The sequence below is a fragment of the Balaenoptera borealis genome (assembly GCF_965194805.1).
Source record: "Balaenoptera borealis genome assembly, chromosome: X".
Lineage (NCBI taxonomy): Eukaryota > Metazoa > Chordata > Mammalia > Artiodactyla > Balaenopteridae > Balaenoptera > Balaenoptera borealis.
Genome location: NC_138881.1, coordinates 41,979,480 through 41,998,059, shown reverse-complemented (window position 1 = coordinate 41,998,059; position 18,580 = coordinate 41,979,480). Strand labels below are relative to the sequence as shown.

Here is an 18,580-nt window from a genome sequence, read left to right as displayed (position 1 = left end):
GTTGTGGCACTTCCCAAACGCGCGAGGCATGCTGGGGGTGGTAGTCCGGTCGGGCCGGCGCCTAGTGCACGTGGTGGGCATGAACGCCCAGGGTATGGGAAAATGTAAACCTGGGCTGTGGAGTTCCGGGAGCAGCCCTCTGGGGCGAGGGGGAGGTGTAGGAAAAGGGATCGGAACATGGGGGTGCCTCCAGATGGAAAGGCACACCCATCCTACAGAGGGGAAAGCTGAGGCTCAGGTGGCCAAAGGAGTTCATTCATTTGACATTTTGGAGCTCAAGCTGTGGGCCAGGTGCTAGGGATTCTTCCTTGCCCTCATGGAGCTGACAGACTAGCGAGAGACAAGACCATAAATGTAACAAATAAATAAAAATTATATTAGATACATGTGAATATAATATAAATTGTGTCTAATAAAATGTACATGTTAATACTACATAGTTTGCATAACATGATAGCCAGTGTCAATATGTAAATAATTTACATCTGTAGGGAATTCCCTGGCGGTCCAGTGGTTAGGACTCCACGCTTTCACTGACAAGGGCCAGGGTTCAATCCCTGGTCGGGGAACTAAGATCCCACAAGCCATGTGCTGTGGCTAAAAAAAAAAAAAAGTTACATCTGTATATAATAAATGTCATATTAAATACATTGTGTATAGTCTATATTCATATGTGAATATACAATTAAATATATATGTAAATATGTCGTATATATGTGATAACTGCTAAATGCTGTGGAGAAAAATAGAACAAGGTAAAGGGAAATCCGTTGGGGACAGGTTGCATTTTTAGATAGTATGGTCAAGGAAGGCCTCCCTGAGAAGGTGATGTTACAGCAAAGGTATTTAACACAAAATGCCTTTATCACCTTATCCCAAATTCTGTATCACATATCCTGTCCTCAAATCCTCCAAATTTGCTCATTTGAAAAAGATTTATTGAATGCCTACTAAGTGCAGGGCACTGGGAACATAGCAAGGAGACTACTGCCCTTGCAATAGTTAAGAACGCTCTTCCATCAGATCTTTTCCTTCTGATTTATTGTTTGCCTCACCTCAGAGAGACCTCCCCTGATACCCCATGTGAAGTAGTCAGGGAATGACTCTCTGAGGAGGTAGCCTGTGAAAAGTGAGGAAGCAAACCATGTGTAACATGAGGGGAAAGCATCAGACAAAGGGAACATCAGGGGCAAAGCCTTGAGGCTGGAAGTTCTTGAAATGTTTGGGAAGAGCACCGATGTCTGTGTAGTTGGAGAGGAGTGAGGAAGGGAGAGCACTGGGAGATGAGATCCGAGGCCATATCAAGCAGGGCATTGTAAGCCAGGCTGAGATGTTTGCTTTTTATTCTAAGATCCATGGGGAGCCATAAAAGGATTTTAAGTAGGGGAGTCACATTATTTAAATTATATTTTAGAATCCGGCTGCTCTCTGTGGAGAGAGAACAAACTGTGTGTGGGGGGGGGGGTTGGGGGTGGGGGAGAGGAAGCAGAAAAGCCAGTGGAAAGGCTACTGCAAGAGTCCAGGTAGTGATGAGAGAGGGTCAGACCAAGGTGGTAAAAGAGGAAGTGGGGGGGGGGGGTTCTATTTTGAATTGATTTTGAAGGTAAAGACACCAGGATTTGCTGAGAAATCGGATACAGCGCATGAAAAATAGAGAGGAGTCCTGGCTGACCCGTGGGTTTCTAGCCTGAGCTGCTGGAAGGATGGAGTTGTCATTGACAGGGGAAATACTCCGTTAGGAGCAGGCATGGGGCAAAATCAGGAGTTGGTTTTCAGACATGTTACACTATTTATTTATTTATTTATTTATTTATTTTTGGCTGTGTTGGGTCTTCATTGCTGCGCATGGGCTTTCTCTAGTTTGGGCAAGCGGGGGCTACTCTTTGTTGTGGTGCACGGGCTTCTCATTGCAGTGGCTTCTCTTGCTGTGGAGCACGGGGCTCTAGGCGTACGGGCTTCAGTAGTTGTGGCTCGCGAGCCCTAGAGCGCAAGCTCAGTAGTCGTGGCGCACGGGCTTAGTTGCTCCGCGGCATGTGGGATCTTCCCGGACCAGGGATCGAACCCGTGTCCCCTGCACTGGCAGGCGGATTCTTAACCACTGCGCCACCAGGGAAGTCCCCAGATGTGTTACATTTTTGATGCCTGTTAGATATCCACGGTCTGGTATGTGTTGTTTGAGTGAACAGTTTGGGGACTAGATCTGAGTTTCAGCGGATGGATTTGGAGGCCATCAGAGATGGCAACTGAAGCCGTGGGTGTGGCCGACTTCTCTGAAGAATTGATTGCCTTCAAAAGGATCAGTAGGAGTAATTGAGGCAGGATTTGGACTTTGGACTTTCCCAAGTGAGAGGGAAGGGCATCCCAGTCGGAGGGAACAGCTTGAACAAAAGCCTGTGGAGGTAAGAAAGCAGGGAGAAAGGGCAAGTGGGGATGAGAGTTGTACCATTCGCATTGCCCCCGGCCACGTATGAGAGTACAGCTGGTTCACAGCCTCACTGAGCAGATTGTCAAGCCTTTGGATGTTTGCCAATCGGGTGTAATTATAATGTGTATTTCTCTTATTAGTCGTGAACTTGGGCATCTTTTCATAGATTTAAAGGTATTTGCAGTTCTTGTTTTCTGGGAATTTTCTGTTTCCTTTATCCATTTTCTATTGGGTTGTTGTACCTCATGGATTTTTAGGGACTCGTTATTTTGATTTTTTTATAAATTTATTTGTTTATTTATTTATTTTTGGCTGCATTGGGTCTTCGTTGCTGCGCGCGGGCTTTCTCCAGGGGCTACTCTTCGTTGCAGTGCGCAGGCTTCTAACTGCGGTGGCTTCTCTTGTTGCAGAGCACGGGCTCTAGGCGCCACGGGCTTCAGTAGTTGTGGCGCGTGGGCTTAGTTGCTCTGCCGCATGTGGGATCTTCCCGGACCAGGGCTCGAACCCATGTCCCCTGCATTGGCAGGTGGATTCTTAACCACTGTGCCACCAGGGAGGTCCCTAGGGACTCTTTATGTATTAGCCATTTTTTAAAAAATGGAGTCTTGAGGATGAGAATGATTTGAACAGTTGTGGTGTGTGTATTTATTCATGCTTCCATGGTCTGGTATGTGCCAAACCCTGTTCGAGGCATTGGGGACACAGTGGTGAGCAAGGCAGACAAAAGTCCCTTCCCTCGTGATGTTTTCATTCTAGTGAAGGAGACTATAGAAAAGTAAGAAAACTTATAGTATGTTAGAAATTGAGAAATGTCATGGAGAAAAGGAATGCAAGGAAAGGGGCATAGGGAGTATGGCAGGGCAGAGTTTGGAACTTTAAAGGGGGTCGCCAGGAGGTAACATTTGAACATCCAAATGGGATGTCTCCTTCAATCTGGAACGGTTCTTCAGTGCTCCCTTGACCTTCATGACATTGACACTTTTGAAGATTATAAGCCAGGAATTTTGTAGACTGTCCCTCAGTTTGGCTTTGTCTGACGTTTCCTTGTGGTTAGATTCGTGCTCTGCATATTGCCTGGGAATATCACAACTACTGAGCCCACGTGCCGCAATTACTGAAGCCCGCATGCCTAGAGCCCGTGCTCCGCAGCAAGAGAAGACACCGCAGTGAGAAGCCCGCGCACCGCAACAAAGAGTAGCCCCCACTCGCTGCAACAGAGAAAGCCCACGTGCAGCAACAAAGACCCAACGCAGCCAAAAATAAAAAAATAGATAAAAAAATAAATACATTAAAAAACAAAACCTGATTAAAATTTAAAAAAGATTACGCCAGCCTCATAAAATAGACATCTTTTGTTCTTTTTCTTATATCTAGAACAACTTTTTATGAGATAACAATTGACTGTTCCTTGGGAGTTTGGTAGATTGCACCTATAAAAACCATCTGGGTTCTTTTTTTTTTGGCAGTAAGAGGGAAGATTTTGACTACCATTTCAACTTCTTTGTTACTTTTTGCTCTATTCAAGTAACCTGTTTCTTCATGTACCAGTTTCGGCATTTTATATTCTTCAAGGAATGTATTCATTTCATCTATAGTTTCAGAGATACTTTGTTGCATCTGTAGTAAATTCCCCTTTGCAATTTTGTTTCTGGGTTGCTTGCATCTTCTTTTTTAATTGATCAGTCTTGCCAGAGAGAGGTCTGCCTTTCCTCTTAATTTTTGTTTCCAAGTTTCTGCTTTTGATTTTATTAATCTGTTTTCTTTCCCTACTTCATCTATTTCTGCTTTTCTATCTATATTATTTCCTTTCCTCTTACTGAGGTTTGCTCTGGTGGTCTTTTTCCAACTTCTTGTATAATTTATATGATAAAATGCCCAGATTTTCATTATACAGCTTGTTGAATGTTTACCTGATTATACACCCATGTGACCAGCACCCCAGTCAAGATACAGAACATTTCATTATTCTAGAAAGCTACTTTGTAACCCTTTCCAGTGAATGAACACCCTTCCCACCTCTATTATCACCATAAATGTGTTGTCTGAGAGCTTCATATAAATGAAATCATACAGTATGTACTCCTTTTATGTCTTTTTTCACTCAACATGTTTGTTAGATTCATTTGTGTTGACTTTTGTATCAGTATTTTGCTCCTTTTTATTACCGAGTTGTATTCTGTTGTATGAATATACCATAATTTATCCATTTGCCTCTTGCTGGATGTTTGGGTTATTCCCAGTGTTTGGCTATTCTGAATACAGCTGCTATGAATACATATAACAAGTCCTTTTGTTGATATATGTTTGCATTTATTTGGGATAAATATCTAAGAACGGAATTGCTTGGTCATAGGGTAAGCTTATGTTTATCTTTGCATGAAACAGCCAGTTTTCCAGAGTGGCTGTACCATTGACTATTGCCAGCCAAGTATGAGGGTTCCTTGTTGTGGGATTCCTGGGAGCTACGTTCTGGGGAATGGGAAGAGGGAAGGGAACGTGGGGGTGTCTCCAGACTGAAGGCCACCCATCCTGAGACTGAGGCTCTTTCACGTGGCCTCTTTCTATTCCTATTTCCTCTCCCTCTCCCGCTCCCTGTCCCTCTCTCACTGGGCAGTACCCCTACCCCAGATCAGCACCATCCCACCTCTAGGGGGCCCCTCTTTTTCATCCCTCTCCTTACAACTTGTGTAGGGTGCTGTCATAATGCAGACTAAGTGAGGGAGGAGGGGCTTTGAACCACTTGCTCTTCCTACATTACCTCCCCTCCACCCTCTTGTCTTAAAAGCATGTATGTTTTGGGGAGGGGCAGTTCCTGGCCCCGTTTCACGGCCCAGCCCCCCAAGGCCCGGAGAGGGCGGCCCCAGCTTCGTGTTCCACTGCACTCAGACCTGTGCTGAGAGCACGCGCATACTTGTGAATCACAGGGTGTAGACTGGTTAGCGGGACTGGAGGGATAGGGTGCTGCGGTAAAAGCCGTGGAGTGGATGGGGACGAGGGTGGACCCAACTGGTGGGGCATCCCTGGGACTGGCAGGCTCATTCTCTTATCTCCACACCTCTGGGGTCATCAGCCTGTTGAGGGCACAGGGCCCACTGGCACCAGAGTGCCTATTGTTGTTCACTCAGAGATGCCCTCAGGCATTGTCCCCAGACCCAAGTACAGTTTAGCCTTGCAGCCACACAGCAAGTGCAGCTGCGGGGTGGCAAGGCAAGGGGGAGGGGGAATTCCTAGTCCTGGCTCTGACCCAGAGGGTCTTCAAGCCTGACCCTCTGGTGGTGCCCTGGTGGTGCTTGGTGGTGCCCTGGTGGTGCTTGGTTTCCTGGTACAGTATGACCTGCTGGACCCGATAATGGTGAGGGGCTGTGACCAAGATCTCGTCCATCTGTGTTTATGTCCCTGTATCTGTGTGGGCCACAAACCACTCTGGGACATGAGAAAGAGACATGCAAGCTGCGGACTTTTCAGCTTTTATTACAAAAAGAAAGACATGAACCCAGCCCAGTTTTCCAATAAAAGTCACCAACTCTTAAGTCTGACTTGGTCAGGGCCTCTCTGGCTGCGGAGCTGTGCTGGTAGACAGGTGCAGGGCCCCTGCTCTGACCACCCAACAATTCATCCTCCCCCGCTCCAGGCTGGACACCCGACATAAGTATAAGTAGGTCTTGCAGCTGCTCACTGGGCCTCGTTGAAGCGGGTCACCATTGTCTTGTGCAGCGTCTCCTTGTATGACTCGGTTGAGGTGACCCCATAGGAGCTGCCTCGGGCACCCAAGCCAGAGCCCCGCACCCGTGTCTGGGCCTGTGTGAGGGAGGCAGACTCTGTCAGGTTGGGCGGGGGCCAGGCCTACAGCAGAGAGTACTGGAGGATGGGGATGGGATTCCCCGCAGACTCACCTCAATGGGAGTCACAATGCCCTGTTTTTTGCGGCCCAGGCCACTGCCCTCTTTCCAGCCCATAGCCTGGAGCATGCGACTGCCAATGTTGTCACTGCCCAGCCCATCCCGCGTGGGCTGCTCAAAGTCCCTGCAGGAGACAGTGGCACAGTGTGAGTGACTGGCCTGCCGGCCCCAGGCCCCCGACCTGGCCCCGGGCACTCACACAGAGGCCGCAGACATGCCGCTATACTTCCTCCTCTTGGGCTCCGGCGGCTCAGGGATGCCATACTTCTCTCTGCGTTCAGCTGCGCGGTCCCGGTACTTCATTTGCTGAAAGAGTGTGTGTGAGAATGAAGGAGCTGATCGCTATTTGCAGGAAACATGGGCACAGCTGGGGGGCCCCCACAGGGAGCTAGATCTGGCGAACAGATCTGTGGTCCTGTGAATGCCAGCAGCCAGCATGGGGGAATCGGGAAGAAGCCTTGCAGGGACAGGACGTGAGGTGGCTGATGGCAGCCAGGCCGTGTCTAGCTGACGAACCTGAGCGCCAGCTGCCTGCACGGATGGAGCGCTTGGTAAGGGACCGAGGGATGGAGCCCAGGAGTGGGTCACACCTCACCTCCATGTCGTTCTTCTCAAGTGCCTCCAGCTCATTTTCTGACAGGTGGGCTCGCCGGTGAATCTCAAGGTTTTGCTGCAAGGAGGACAGGAGAAGGAGTGAAGCGGCTGGGCCGGGCCGGGACAGGGTTCCCTGCCAAGCCTCCCTCAGTCACCTTGTGGAGCCCGGAGAGCTGCTGGTGCCGGATGAGCGCCTCCTTGCTGGGGAACTGGCGCCGGCAGAGCAGACAGGCCAGCTTCTGCCAGTCAGTGAGCTTCTCCTCCCGCTCCGGGCCCCCGCGCTCTTGCTCCTCCTCACTGTCACTCTCTCCGCTGTAGGCTGCCACCAGCCCCCTCGGCGGGCTCTGAAAAAGGTGGGGGTGAGAGGTCAGGCCTGGCTAGCTCAGAGCCCTGCCCTTCTTTCTGCCCTGGGCACTCACTGGGCGGTCATCACTGGCCAGTTTTGGGAGGTCCATGCTGGTGTGCTGTCTCTCGGCTAGTGCTCCCTGGGGTGGAGGGACACAGAAATTCAGAGACTCCACGGAAGGACCAAAGGGATGACAAGACGGGGGGCAGGGCGCGGATGGACAGCCACACACACCTTCTTCTCGAGGATGGCGTAGCCGGCATCTGCAGTGGCCGACTCCCGCCTTTCATCGTCTCGTAGGGAACTGATGGGCTGGAAGCTGTTTTTGAAGTTTTCTTTTTGCTTGTTGAGGCTGCGGGCCCAGCGTTCCATGTCCTTGGCGATCTAGGGGCGAGGGTGGGGGTGAGGCTCTTAGGAATCCTCCAACTGCTGGGGTCACCAACTCCAACCTCTGCCCTTGCAGCAGCCTGCCCCTTCCTGCCCTGCAGCCTCAAGCAGAAGGTGAGAGAGGCGGAGGTGAAAGTCCCCATTTCTCTGTCATCCTGTCATCAGTGCTCCTCAGCAAGCCCCTCCCCGGCTGTGCCCCCATTCTCCTCACGGGCACCCACGCTATTAGGTTTGCCATGTGTTTTCATTTTATCGTTCTAAAATGCATAGAATGGCTTGCTCTGTGTATAATTTTAATTTATACGTGTGATACTATGCCACGTTCCATGTCGTTGCCCAACCCCGACCCCCAGGCACAACACCATTTTTAGAATTTACCGGGCTGCCAAAGGAACACGTAGTTCTTGCTTCTAAGTGTTGCACCCAGACTGTCATACTCTTCCTCCACAGACAAGACACTGAGGTTCCCTCCAACTGCCCACCACCACAGAACACTGCGATGGTTGTCTTCCTGCCCACCCCCTGATGGGCCCGCGAGAAGTTCTCTGGGATATATATACACAGACAGACATGGACACACCCTCAGGTGGGGTTCTGGGCCCAAAGGAGCATGCATGCGCGTTTCTTTCCACAGGCAGGGCTAGCCTGGCTTCAGGCGTGCCCATACCAGCCCACATTGCCACCAACAGCACAAAGGTTCCCACCAGGGGATGGGAAAGCAGACAGGGCACACTTGGATGGCACTGGCCACCTCAGGGAGGTGGGCAGCCCTACCATGTACCTGGTAGGGAGACGGCCCTGGCTCAAGGTCACGCAGCAAAGAGCAGAGCTGGACCAGGAGCCTGGTCTCTCCTGAGCACAAATACTGCCCACGTGCACATCCACCGCCATCCCCTCCCTTGGCAGCGGAGGATAACAGATGACAGAATGGCATTCATCAGAAGACACCTAACGGCCAGCCAGTGACTGCTGGACTCCCAGTGTTCACCTGTTGGGCCGTCTTGGTCTTGTGCTTTTCCTTCTTCTCTTTGCCCTCCTTTGAGGGCGCCCCTGTTTCCTTATGCCCATCAGCTGACTGCTCCAGGGCAGGAACATAGGTCCGCCTTTCCCCATCCCAGTACAGGTACTGCTGGCTCTGAGCATTGTAGTAGTACTGGGGGAGGTGGGGGAGAAGGAGCGTGAGGGAAGACCTCGAGGAGGGGACGGCAGACCCCACCCACTCCCCAGACTGCCCTATCACCTGAGAGTTGGGGTCGTAGTAGAGGCCAGTCTGGGGGTCATAGTAGTAGCCAGATGTCTCGTCGTACTGGTAGGTGGAGACGTCAGGAACAGCTGGAGAGTGAGAAGAGGGGGTCACACTCCTCTCTGCTTTGTTAAGGAATTCCCCACCCCTCACTGTAGGCCATGGCTACTCACGGTACTGGCTGTAGGACTCCTGGGCAGAGGGACTCGTGGCTGGTGGCAGGGAAGAGCTGGGATGGGTGGGGCTCTGGAGCTCAGATTTGAGCACAGCGGGTGACATGATGGTGTATGACTAGTCACGGGGCAAGACAGGGGAACAGGGCTCAGTGTCTACCAACGCCCCCATGGCCCCCAGGACCTCCCTTGATTTTCCTCACCTGGCTGTTGGCAGCAGTGCCCTGGCTGCCGCTCGCTTCAGCTGCTGACTGCTGGTAGACGCCAGGGGTGGCACCAGGCTGGGTGCGGGAGAAAGCCTGCAGGGACACAGAGTCTGCCCCAGGCTCCAGGGAGGCCTCGGGACCTGTAAAGGGGGACAGGGAAAAAGGAGAACGTGAATGGCAGGGCCCAAGACCCTATGCTTGCCAGTCCCCACCATGGGCTCAGGGAGAGATGCTGAGGCTAACCTGCTCCGGCTGGGTCCCCTTTGGTTCCAGTGATGCCGGGGCCCTTCGTGCCCTTGAGGTAGCCATGGGCATAGAGAGAAGACTCTGTGCCCTGGCTGCCGCCATAGCCCTCATCCTGTTGGTAGTAGCTGTAGTCGACCGGTGGCTCCTCGGGGGTGGCCCAGGCACCCTCCCCACCCTGGGAGGCCTGAGGGGCAGGTGGGAGGGGTTCATTAGCAGAGGAGGGGGCACAGAGGGGAGGGGAACCGGCTAAGAGACGTCTGCCCACAGGTGAAGCAAGTGTCTGCTGACAGAAAGCATGCAGCCCTCAAACAAGGGCCACCCGGCCAGAGCAGAGCAGGGTGGTGACAAAAACAAGACTGGAACAAAGACACGTGCCAAAACGCTCCCAGGGCTGACACTGGTACGTGTGTTGCGTGATACATGTGTTGGGTGTCAGACCAAGGAAGATACCATCCTCCCCTTCTTTATTCTCATCTGCCAATTTTCTTACAGCCACTTATAAATTCCCTTTTATCAAGAAAGGTTGTAACAATTCAGGATGATATATAACTACCAAACAGAACAGAAAAGCAGCCGCGACGGCGCTGAAAAGGAAAGCCTGGGAGGAGGTGCCTGGGAAGGGAGCTGCAGTGAGGACCCCACAGCCCCCACTGGCGACCACTGTGAGAGGTTTTCGGGGCCACAGGAAGCCAAAACAGCAAGCCAGCCCTCCTGTTTGCAGAGAGGGAGCGGGAGGGTGGAGGCGGCCCAGGTACAGGGATGCTGGGGTGGAGGGGAGTCTCTGAGTACCTGCGAGATGGCCCACTGGGCCGCGGCAATGGCAGTGCTGGCCACAGAGGCAGCATTGATGCGACTGCCTTCGTTGGAGGCCATGTCCCTGGGGAGGATGTCAGAGACTGGGAGTGAGACAGGAGGCCCCAAGCTGGGGGGCAAGCTGGGAAAGGACACAGGTGGGGCCCTGACCTCTTAGAACCCTTGGCAAACTCAACGTTGATGGTCTTGCCGTCGATGGTGAGCGGCGGGTGCAGGGCCTGCAGGATCTGCAGCAGCTGGGCTGCCTCCTGGGGGAGGGGGGCGGGCAGGGGCAGAAGGGTCAGGCCCGGGGAGGTCCCCGGCTCCATTGCCCCATTTCCAGGCTTGGGGCCGCGGTGGGGGGCTAGGGTCAGGGTCCCTCCTCCCTGCCCCGGGGGCCGGGATCCTGGCTGCCCGGCCCCCCCCTGTGCCGCCCTCACCACGATGGTGGAGAGCTGGATGAAGGCAAAGCCACGGTTCAGTTGGGTCTGCTTGTCCTTGATGACGCGTACGTTGGAGGAGGACAGCACTGCGTAGGGTGCCAGGGCCCCCAGGATGGAGTCCATGGTGCTGTGTGGGTTCAGGTTGCGCAAAATGATGGCTGCAGAAAGGGGCCCAGCATTAGGGAGCACCCCTGCTAGTCCGCTCCGGCCCTACCCTCTGGTGGCTCCCCACTGCTCCCTCTCCCCTGGCCTCCGTGTCCTTGCGCCTGCTGCTTCCCCTCACCTCTTCCTCTCAGATAAACTCTGCTTGTCAGTCCAAGTCCCAGCTCAGTCGCCCACCTGCTGAGAACCTTCTCAACACACCCCCGAAGTTGAGTTTGGCAATGCTCTTCCTCTGCTCTCCCTACATTACATGTCTGTCCCCCCACCAGGCAGAGGCCCCTGGGAGGATGAAGTCCTGGTCACCACCATCTCTCTGGCCTTGGAGAGCCCAGCCTAGACACCCTAGGGCAGGGAGGAAGGAAGGAACAACTGACTCACTGTCGTTGGCGTTCTCTGAGCTCGGCTCCGAGCCCTGTGACAGGGCCTGGGAGGCCAGCACTCCCTGGGCCTGGTAGGGCTGTGGCAGGGGCAGCAGGCCCTGGCTTAGCTCCCGACCACCCAGCGGTAGCGTCTGCTGATCCAACCTTGCGCCCAGGGGCAGCTTCTGTTCTGCCTCTGTCAGGGGCGGCAGAAGACAGGCCAGTGACAAAGGGGAAGGGGCTCCCAGGTTGGTCACCCTCCTCCCAGAGCACTGGCCCCTCACCCTTCTCCCCCTTCCCAGCAACGTCCCGGGGAAGAGGGAGGTAGGAGGGCCATACCTGACTTGGGCACACCACACTTGAAGCACTTCTCACGGCGTTTGAAGTTCTGGACGCCACACTGTGAGGCACAAGCCAGGCTGTCAGAGGGGGTGGGGCTTTCCACTGTGCCCTCCAAACGTGGATCCAGAGATCCCCCAGGGAACCCGCCACGCCCCAGGAAGGTCCCAGGGTCAGGGGTGGCAGGGGGCTTTGGGGCTCTGGCTGTCATCCTCGGTCCCGTGAATCTTCCCTTTACATGGTCTCAAATTTGTCCTCAGTGCCAACCCCTCAACTCAGGAATCCATAACTCCCCCACCTCTGTTACCAACTGCCGCCTGCTCCGAGGTACCAACTCCCAGAAATGCCCCCACCAAAGTCCCTTTGGTATGTTCCTCTTCCCCAAATGTACTTCCCTATTCAGAAACCTTCGTTATTTCTATCCCTCAAAGCCAGCAGCCCCTCTCTTGCCAGACTCTCACCCCTCCTTCATCTCGAGGACTGGGCTGGATCCTGCCGCTCTTGAGAAATAAATTTGCCTGGGGTATTGCAGCCTCTGGAGACCCCCAGCTTTCACCACATTTCTATCTCTGATCCATGCTCAGGTACTAAGCACTGCTCCCGTGCCAGGCTCCATGCAGGACGTGGCCTCTGCCCTCCTGGCCTAACAGTGGGGAGCAGATGTAGCACAGAGGGGCAGCAGGTGAGTCTGTGGAAATGGTCCCCCCCCCCAGGGGCTCTGGGAGGGGAGCGGGCCTAGAGGCCCAGCTCACTCAGCTGCGTATAGTCAGCAGGGCTGTTTGATCTGGGAGGTCCAAGAGTTTGGTTTGGTTTTGCTGGGAAGCGACTGCTGGCGGAGGCAGCAAGAGATTTTGTGTAGGAGGATGAGGAGAGAGGCAAAAGCAAAGGCTGGACAGGGAAGGTGACACTAGATCACAGAGGGCAGTCACACTCCAGCTCAGAGCTGTGGGGGTTTTCAGCAGAGGAGGAGGGGCGTGGTCAGAAGTGGTTCTGAGGAATGTCACCAGTGAGGGAGTGGGAGAAAGAGGCAAGAGGCCAGCACACCAGAGAGGGGCCTGTGGCGACTGTGTGGGGGAGGAGGTGAGGACTGGCCCGAGCAGTGGGAATGGCAAGAGGGAGCATTTCTGTGATGGAAGTGACAAGACTGGAGAGCAACAGGATGTGGTGGATAAAGGAGAGAAAAGAAGAGAATCCCCTAGTTTCAAGGAGTATCTGAAAATACAGGAGGGATGGAGTCCTCCCGTCACTCTGTCCCTACCTCTCCAGAGAGGTTGGACACCCGCCTTCTGATATTACTTTTTTGGTTTTGAAATAAGCAGGAACCACTCCCCTTACTGGGCAGAGTTCCTCTTGGGGAGAGGGCCTATGCAAGCTCTCAGGTCTCCCCTTAGGTCTCATGGCTGCCAGCCGGCGGCAGGAGGTGAGGCTGTAGAGTCCCAAGGCTGCTTGTGAGGCTGGCCCCAGGGGAGATCTGAACTCACAGTGGCATCCATGGCCCACGATCAGGAGCAAGGCACCACTCAAGGTTCCATCTCTCTGAGCCTCAGCCTCCTCTTAGGGAATATTGACTGCAAAGAGCTACAGCTTGTACCCGCAGTCTCAGGCAGACATGGCTTTGTCAGAGGTCGGGTCACCTGACACAGGCTCTCAGAACACCCTACACATTCCTTCAGGACAAGAGCTGACACTGAACATCGTTAACAGCGGGCCAGGTGTCGTTCCAAGTGTTACCCTCTCATCACCACATTTCAATCCTCCCAACCACCTTTGGGGAGCGGGGTCATTGGTATTTGCATTGTAGAGATGGGGAGAGTGAGGCAAAGAGAGGTTAAATACCCTGACGAAAATCAAGGTAGATTTGGGGGAGTCTAACTTCAGCTAGTCTGGTTCTGAAGCCCACATTTTATAGATCACATTATGCCTCCACTGTCACTAGTCACTTACATAAACATCTGTTTCAAGTCTACTGGGGCTTCAGGCAAGATCGTACCGCATGAGGGCAGAGCCTGGCGCCAAGTGAAAGCTCAGTACAAACTGGTGGGTGGGTGGCAAGGAGCAGCGCTGCTTGAGCTGAGCCAGTCCTCCACACCCACGCCACTCAGAGGCCCCGGGGAGACACAGACGTTGCCACCGCCCCTGTACCTTATTACACAGCCAGTCCTCATTGATCTTGGGCTTGGGGTCGCTGTAGTGCATGGACACCTTCTGGCCCAGGATGTTGAGGGAGTGCTGCGGGGAAAAGCAGAGCACAGTGAGGCCTGGGCAGCAGTGCCCCACGCACCGTCTCAGCACAGGAGAAGAGAGTGAGCGAGCCCTTCAGCTGGATGGATGAGGGACAGGGAACGGAGGGAGGTCGGAGAACTGACGAGGGAAGAAGGAAGGGAAGGAGGGAGGGAAAGCGCCACAGCCCTCGGGCGCAGCTGCTTGCTGCCTTTCCGGGCACGCGCACGCACACGTGAACACACGCCACCAGGCACACAGTGCTCGGCTGCCCGAAGCTTGCCGGACAGCGGGGGAAGCCCCCACTCGGCCCTGACACTGCCAGGCCACACCCAGGGCCAGCACTACACAGGCTACACTTGGGATGAGGGGGGACGGGGAGGGGAGGGGAGGGGAGGGGAGGGAGAGGAGGGGAGAGAAAGAGAGAAAGAGAGAGCGCACGCGCACTAGTGCTGGAGAAGGGGAAAAAGAAAGAGCCATATTTAAAAGATGGACGGTCCTGCTGTGAGGCTGTCTTCCCGTGGCTGGCTGGGTCCTGGGCCCATGGCACTAGCCTGTGGACCGGCAGAGATGGCCCCAGGGCCGCCCCTGCTGAGCCTCCCTTCCACCACATCGCCCCTTCCTCCCCTGAGGCTTTCCTTCAGTGCCCCACACCAGTGAGCTGGGCTCTGGGTGGGCGAGCAGAAGCCTTGGGTCTCTGAAGGTCCCAAAGCTGCTGGGTTGGGAGCCCGTGCCAGGCTGGGGGAGCAGGCTCCCCCCATTCCAGACAGCACGGCTCCTCGCTGAGAGGGCAGGCCTGTCCCTAGCGGAGTGGGGCAAGTGGTGACTCCTGTGGGAGCTAGGTGCAGTGGGAGGGGTGGGGTGACCGAAGTGAGTCCTGGTGAATGAAACCATCACTCTTGACTGGTACTTTCGATCAACAGAGCGGTACTGGCCTGTCCCATGGAAATCAAAGGACCGAACTCACGTGCAGGGACAGAGCTGGCAAAACAGGACTTGCTAGTTAGTGTGCCAACAGCTAAGTTCCCCAATGGCTGGACTTCCAGCGGTGCCCAAGAGTGGAACAGAGTCCTGGCTCTGCCCGACCCCAGAGCAGGGCGGTCCCCCGGGGAGTGGGAACTTAGGTGGAAGGACCCCACCCCCACCCCACCCCCAAGGCAGCCCTTTCTCTGAAAGCTCAGCCAGGAGAGGAAGAGAGGCAGAGCTAGTGCCTGGCCAGTGGGAAGGGCCAGTGGTGAGTGTGGGTTCTTGATGGGAAGCCCAGTGGGTAGCGAGAGATGGGAAGAGGAGATAGTGAGGGTCAGGAAGGGGGAGAGAGAGGGGGTGGGGGGATGGGACACAGGGCCACAGGGCAGGGAACTGTGTCCGTAAGAATCAGGCGATGGGGAGCGCTCGATTACAAAGTAGTATTTGTTTGGGGGGGGGGTTCAAGTGCGGCAAAGCAACCTGATTGGCTTCCATCCATCGTGTAGCGTCCTGCAAGTGACTAAACTCGACGAAGGCGAAGCCCCGGCTCTGACCTGGAGACAGCATTCAGATACAGACGCAGTGGGTTAGTCAACAGCTTTGGACACACGGCGTTCCCGGGGGCGGGACCCGAGGGGAGAGGACTGGGGGGCAGAGAGGGAAGTGGGGAGAGGAAAAAGGAAGAAAGGGAGAGAGAGAAGCAAAGAAAGACCAGGGTGTGGGAGGCAAGGTAGATGGTCGGGAGGGGCAGGAACGAGGGAAGCAGGAGGGAAGAAAACAGAGCTGGAGAGGGGTTGGGGGCAGGGGATACACACACGCCAGCTGGGAAGAAAGACAGAGAGATGGGGCTCAGGCACACCTGCCCGGACAGCCTGGGGTGACAGAGACGGAGAGAAGGAGCTGGGAGGGAAAGGGTACAAGGAGAGGTCTCCAGAGAAGGAAGGAGGACAGATGGGCAGGCTGCTGGCTTCACATGGGCCAGAATAAATAACCAAATGGTGGGGCCCAGCACAAGGCCAGGGCAGCCCAGGAGGGGTCCTGTAACAGGTGTTTAATCAAAGGAGCAAAAGAGAAGCTGGGCCAGGCTGCTCGGTGAGGCTGGGAAGGCTCTAGGCCCAACAGGAACCAGAGGGAGTTAGGGACACAATGTCACCTCAGCCTCACCACAGTCCAGGGAAGGTTGGCCTCACCAGGGAGCCACCTCAGGGCCAAGCTGGGAAGATTACAGCCACCTACAGTCCAGGTCCTCTAAGACAGCAGGAGAATGGGGGCCAGGATCGTCCAGGTAGATCTTAAAGATCTTAAAGATCAGCAGGTGCCTGGGAGAAGCGTCCAGGGCCACAGAGAGGGCTGCACCTGGGACACCGCCTCAGGGAGACCAGAATCCTGTCAGCTTGGCTGGGGTACAGCAGAGCAAGACCTACATGCTATCAAGAGAGACTCCAGGCCTGGCCAGGGCTGGGAAAAGGATCCAGGGCTTGAGACCACAGGAAAGTAGCTCCTTCTTTGGAGGTACACACACAGGGAGGGCTTAGACACAGCGGGACTTGAGGGGCATGCTTGATCTCCAAAAGAATAACCATTAGGATGCACAGGAGGATGGAATGGTATAATTAAAGAGAGAGAGAGCGAGATGGAGAGATGGAGGCGTGGGGAGGAGAGAGACTGAGAGATGCAGAGAGAAGCCCAGGCAGAACGAGGCCCCACTGTGCCTGCCTTGGGGAGCCTGGGCCAGAGGTCCTGCAGAGACAACCCCCCACCACCCTACTAACCTCAGGCCAGCTCCAAGCAGCCTGCAAGAGGGAGGGAGGGAACAAGCGAGGCCAGCGATCCTGGCTGCTCCTTGGGATGCACCCTTGGACAAGAGCCATCCCCTGCCTCCCCTCTTGGGACACATGGGTGGGGCCGTGTCAGACCTACTTTCTGGTCAGAGGCTGTTACCAGAAAAACGTGGGGGGGGGGGAGCAAGGGGCAGGGGAAGGAGAAGAAAGGAGAGGGAAGGGAGGCTACTGGGGGGGACGGGGTTACCATCTCAGATACTCAGAGTCCCAAAGAGGAGGTTCCCCGGAGCCTGGCCCTGGCCCTGCCCCCGGGGAGCACTCAGCTCATCTCAGAGCTGCACCCCCTCCCTGACAGCCTCGCACAGGAGGCTACTGGCCGGAGCTGTGAGGAGAGTGGGAGGAGGGGGAGAGAAGAAGAGAGGGTACCCCCAAGCTGCCCATTCCCAGCTGTGGCAGGAAGGCAGGGTAGGGAGGGTGAGGGAAAAGGCAGAGGCAGGAGGGAGACTCGGAGGCTGAGGCTGGCCAGCGGAAGAGGAGGGTACTAGAACAAAAGCTCACCTGAGGATTTGTTCCGCATCAGCCGGACCTCCCGTGCTTGGACACCGTGGGACTGCAGCTGGCCACGGATCTGTACGGGGAGATACGGTTTGGAGCAAGCTCAGTACAAGGGGGCTACTGGGTACCTGAGGCTGGCTGGAGGCCTCCAGGACCCCAGAGGGTCATAGGGGATGTGCACACACTGTCTCCTCTCCCTCTCTCAGGGCTTTCCCCCAAGTGACCACAGCCCCAGCCCCACACCAGTACCCAGTCTCAGCTTTCAGCCCCAGACTTGCAGAGTGAGTCAAATGAAAAAAGGGGCGTGGTGCAAGGTGAAGCATGGCAGCATTAACGACCCTCAGGGGTGGAGAACAGCAAGAGAGCAAGCGAGCCAGCAGCTCAAGAAATGGTGGGCAGGGGTGGTCTGACAACAGGCTTGGTGCAGCCACAGAGCAAGGAAAGCTGGCAAGCAATTCTGGCCCTTTGCAAAGGGACTGCCCTCCGGCTTGCATCCAGAGAGACCCATGACACAAGTACGAAACTGGGAAGGACTGGGGTCTGAGCAAACCCCAGCCATGTGTGCTAGACCATAAATGGAGCAGTAACTTGGGGTGGAAACCAAAAGGCATGGCCGTGGGATTTGGAAAGCTTCCTGGATGACCTAAGCCAGAGGGAAGCTGCAGATGAAATTTGGGATTTGGACCAGGCGAGGCAGAGTCTCTAGGCCAGTGGTGCCTCTCGCAAGCGACTGGGAGCCTGTGCTGGGCATTCTTGGGCAGCAGCCTTAACGCCTCTGGGCCTCAGTTTCCTCATCAGGTTCAACAACAGAAGGGAAATTAAACATACACATACAAGGATGAAAAAGAAAGACACAGAGGAGCAGATCAGGACTGCTAACACTCAGGGAGAGCTCAGGAAACAGCTAGAACGTGGGCTCTGGGGTTCAGCTGCCCAGGTTCAGACCCCAACTCTGCTGTGCCACTCACTGACTGTGGGACCTGAGGCAAACTGCTTCACTGCTGGGGGCCTGGCTTCCTCATCCGCAGAATGAAAATACAAAGAGTACCTTCCCTACAGGGTGGCTGTGCAGATTAAATCAGACCTGACATGTGGCCCACCCCGTGATAAATCCTCCGCAGATGTCAGCACTCAGTTACCGTCTGACCCTGAACAGTGCAGGTGGGCCAGACCTGAAAGCTCTCAAACACACAGGTGGGATTTTCTCTGCGACAACACAGGCAGCCAGCAGGTTTCAGAGGCGAGATGAGCAGAGAATTCACGGGCAGTGGGGAGGAGGGGGAGCACTGGGGAGGCTAGTGAGGAGGCTATTCTAGTGGCCCACTTGGGGTTTTCCTGCTCTCTAGGGGAAGTCTGTATGAGAAGGGAGGAGGATGGGAGGGAATGTCACACAGGAAAACAGGGTGGGAAGGCTGCAGCAGCAATGAAGTCAAAGGAGAACCCA

At 54.9% G+C, this 18,580-nt stretch overlaps 1 protein-coding gene across 11 annotated transcripts in view; it reads right to left on the bottom strand.

Moving 5' to 3' along the window:
* Positions 1-5,876: 5,876 nt before the first annotated feature.
* The window catches only part of RBM10 (RNA binding motif protein 10), a 29,202-nt gene continuing 16,498 nt past the window's right edge, over positions 5,877-18,580 (bottom strand). For 5 of the 11 annotated variants that reach the window (XM_082378067.1, XM_082378074.1, XM_082378071.1 and 2 more), the window contains 20 exons: positions 17,140-17,209; positions 15,281-15,354; positions 13,757-13,843; positions 11,615-11,675; positions 11,295-11,471; positions 10,752-10,912; positions 10,483-10,580; positions 10,309-10,396; positions 9,517-9,703; positions 9,271-9,413; positions 9,068-9,185; positions 8,892-8,983; positions 8,640-8,804; positions 7,499-7,648; positions 7,338-7,403; positions 7,074-7,262; positions 6,920-6,994; positions 6,524-6,630; positions 6,319-6,448; positions 5,877-6,223 (listed from right to left, as the gene is read on the bottom strand). In XM_082378067.1, the coding sequence (XP_082234193.1) occupies positions 6,098-6,223; positions 6,319-6,448; positions 6,524-6,630; positions 6,920-6,994; positions 7,074-7,262; positions 7,338-7,403; positions 7,499-7,648; positions 8,640-8,804; positions 8,892-8,983; positions 9,068-9,185; positions 9,271-9,413; positions 9,517-9,703; positions 10,309-10,396; positions 10,483-10,580; positions 10,752-10,912; positions 11,295-11,471; positions 11,615-11,675; positions 13,757-13,843; positions 15,281-15,354; positions 17,140-17,209 (2,364 nt within the window). In that variant the 3' untranslated portion in view covers positions 5,877-6,097. The remainder of the gene's footprint in view (positions 6,224-6,318; positions 6,449-6,523; positions 6,631-6,919; positions 6,995-7,073; positions 7,263-7,337; positions 7,404-7,498; positions 7,649-8,639; positions 8,805-8,891; positions 8,984-9,067; positions 9,186-9,270; positions 9,414-9,516; positions 9,704-10,308; positions 10,397-10,482; positions 10,581-10,751; positions 10,913-11,294; positions 11,472-11,614; positions 11,676-13,756; positions 13,844-15,280; positions 15,355-17,139; positions 17,210-18,580) is intronic. The other 6 variants (XM_082378077.1, XM_082378069.1, XM_082378070.1 and 3 more) reach the window with 2 other exon arrangements.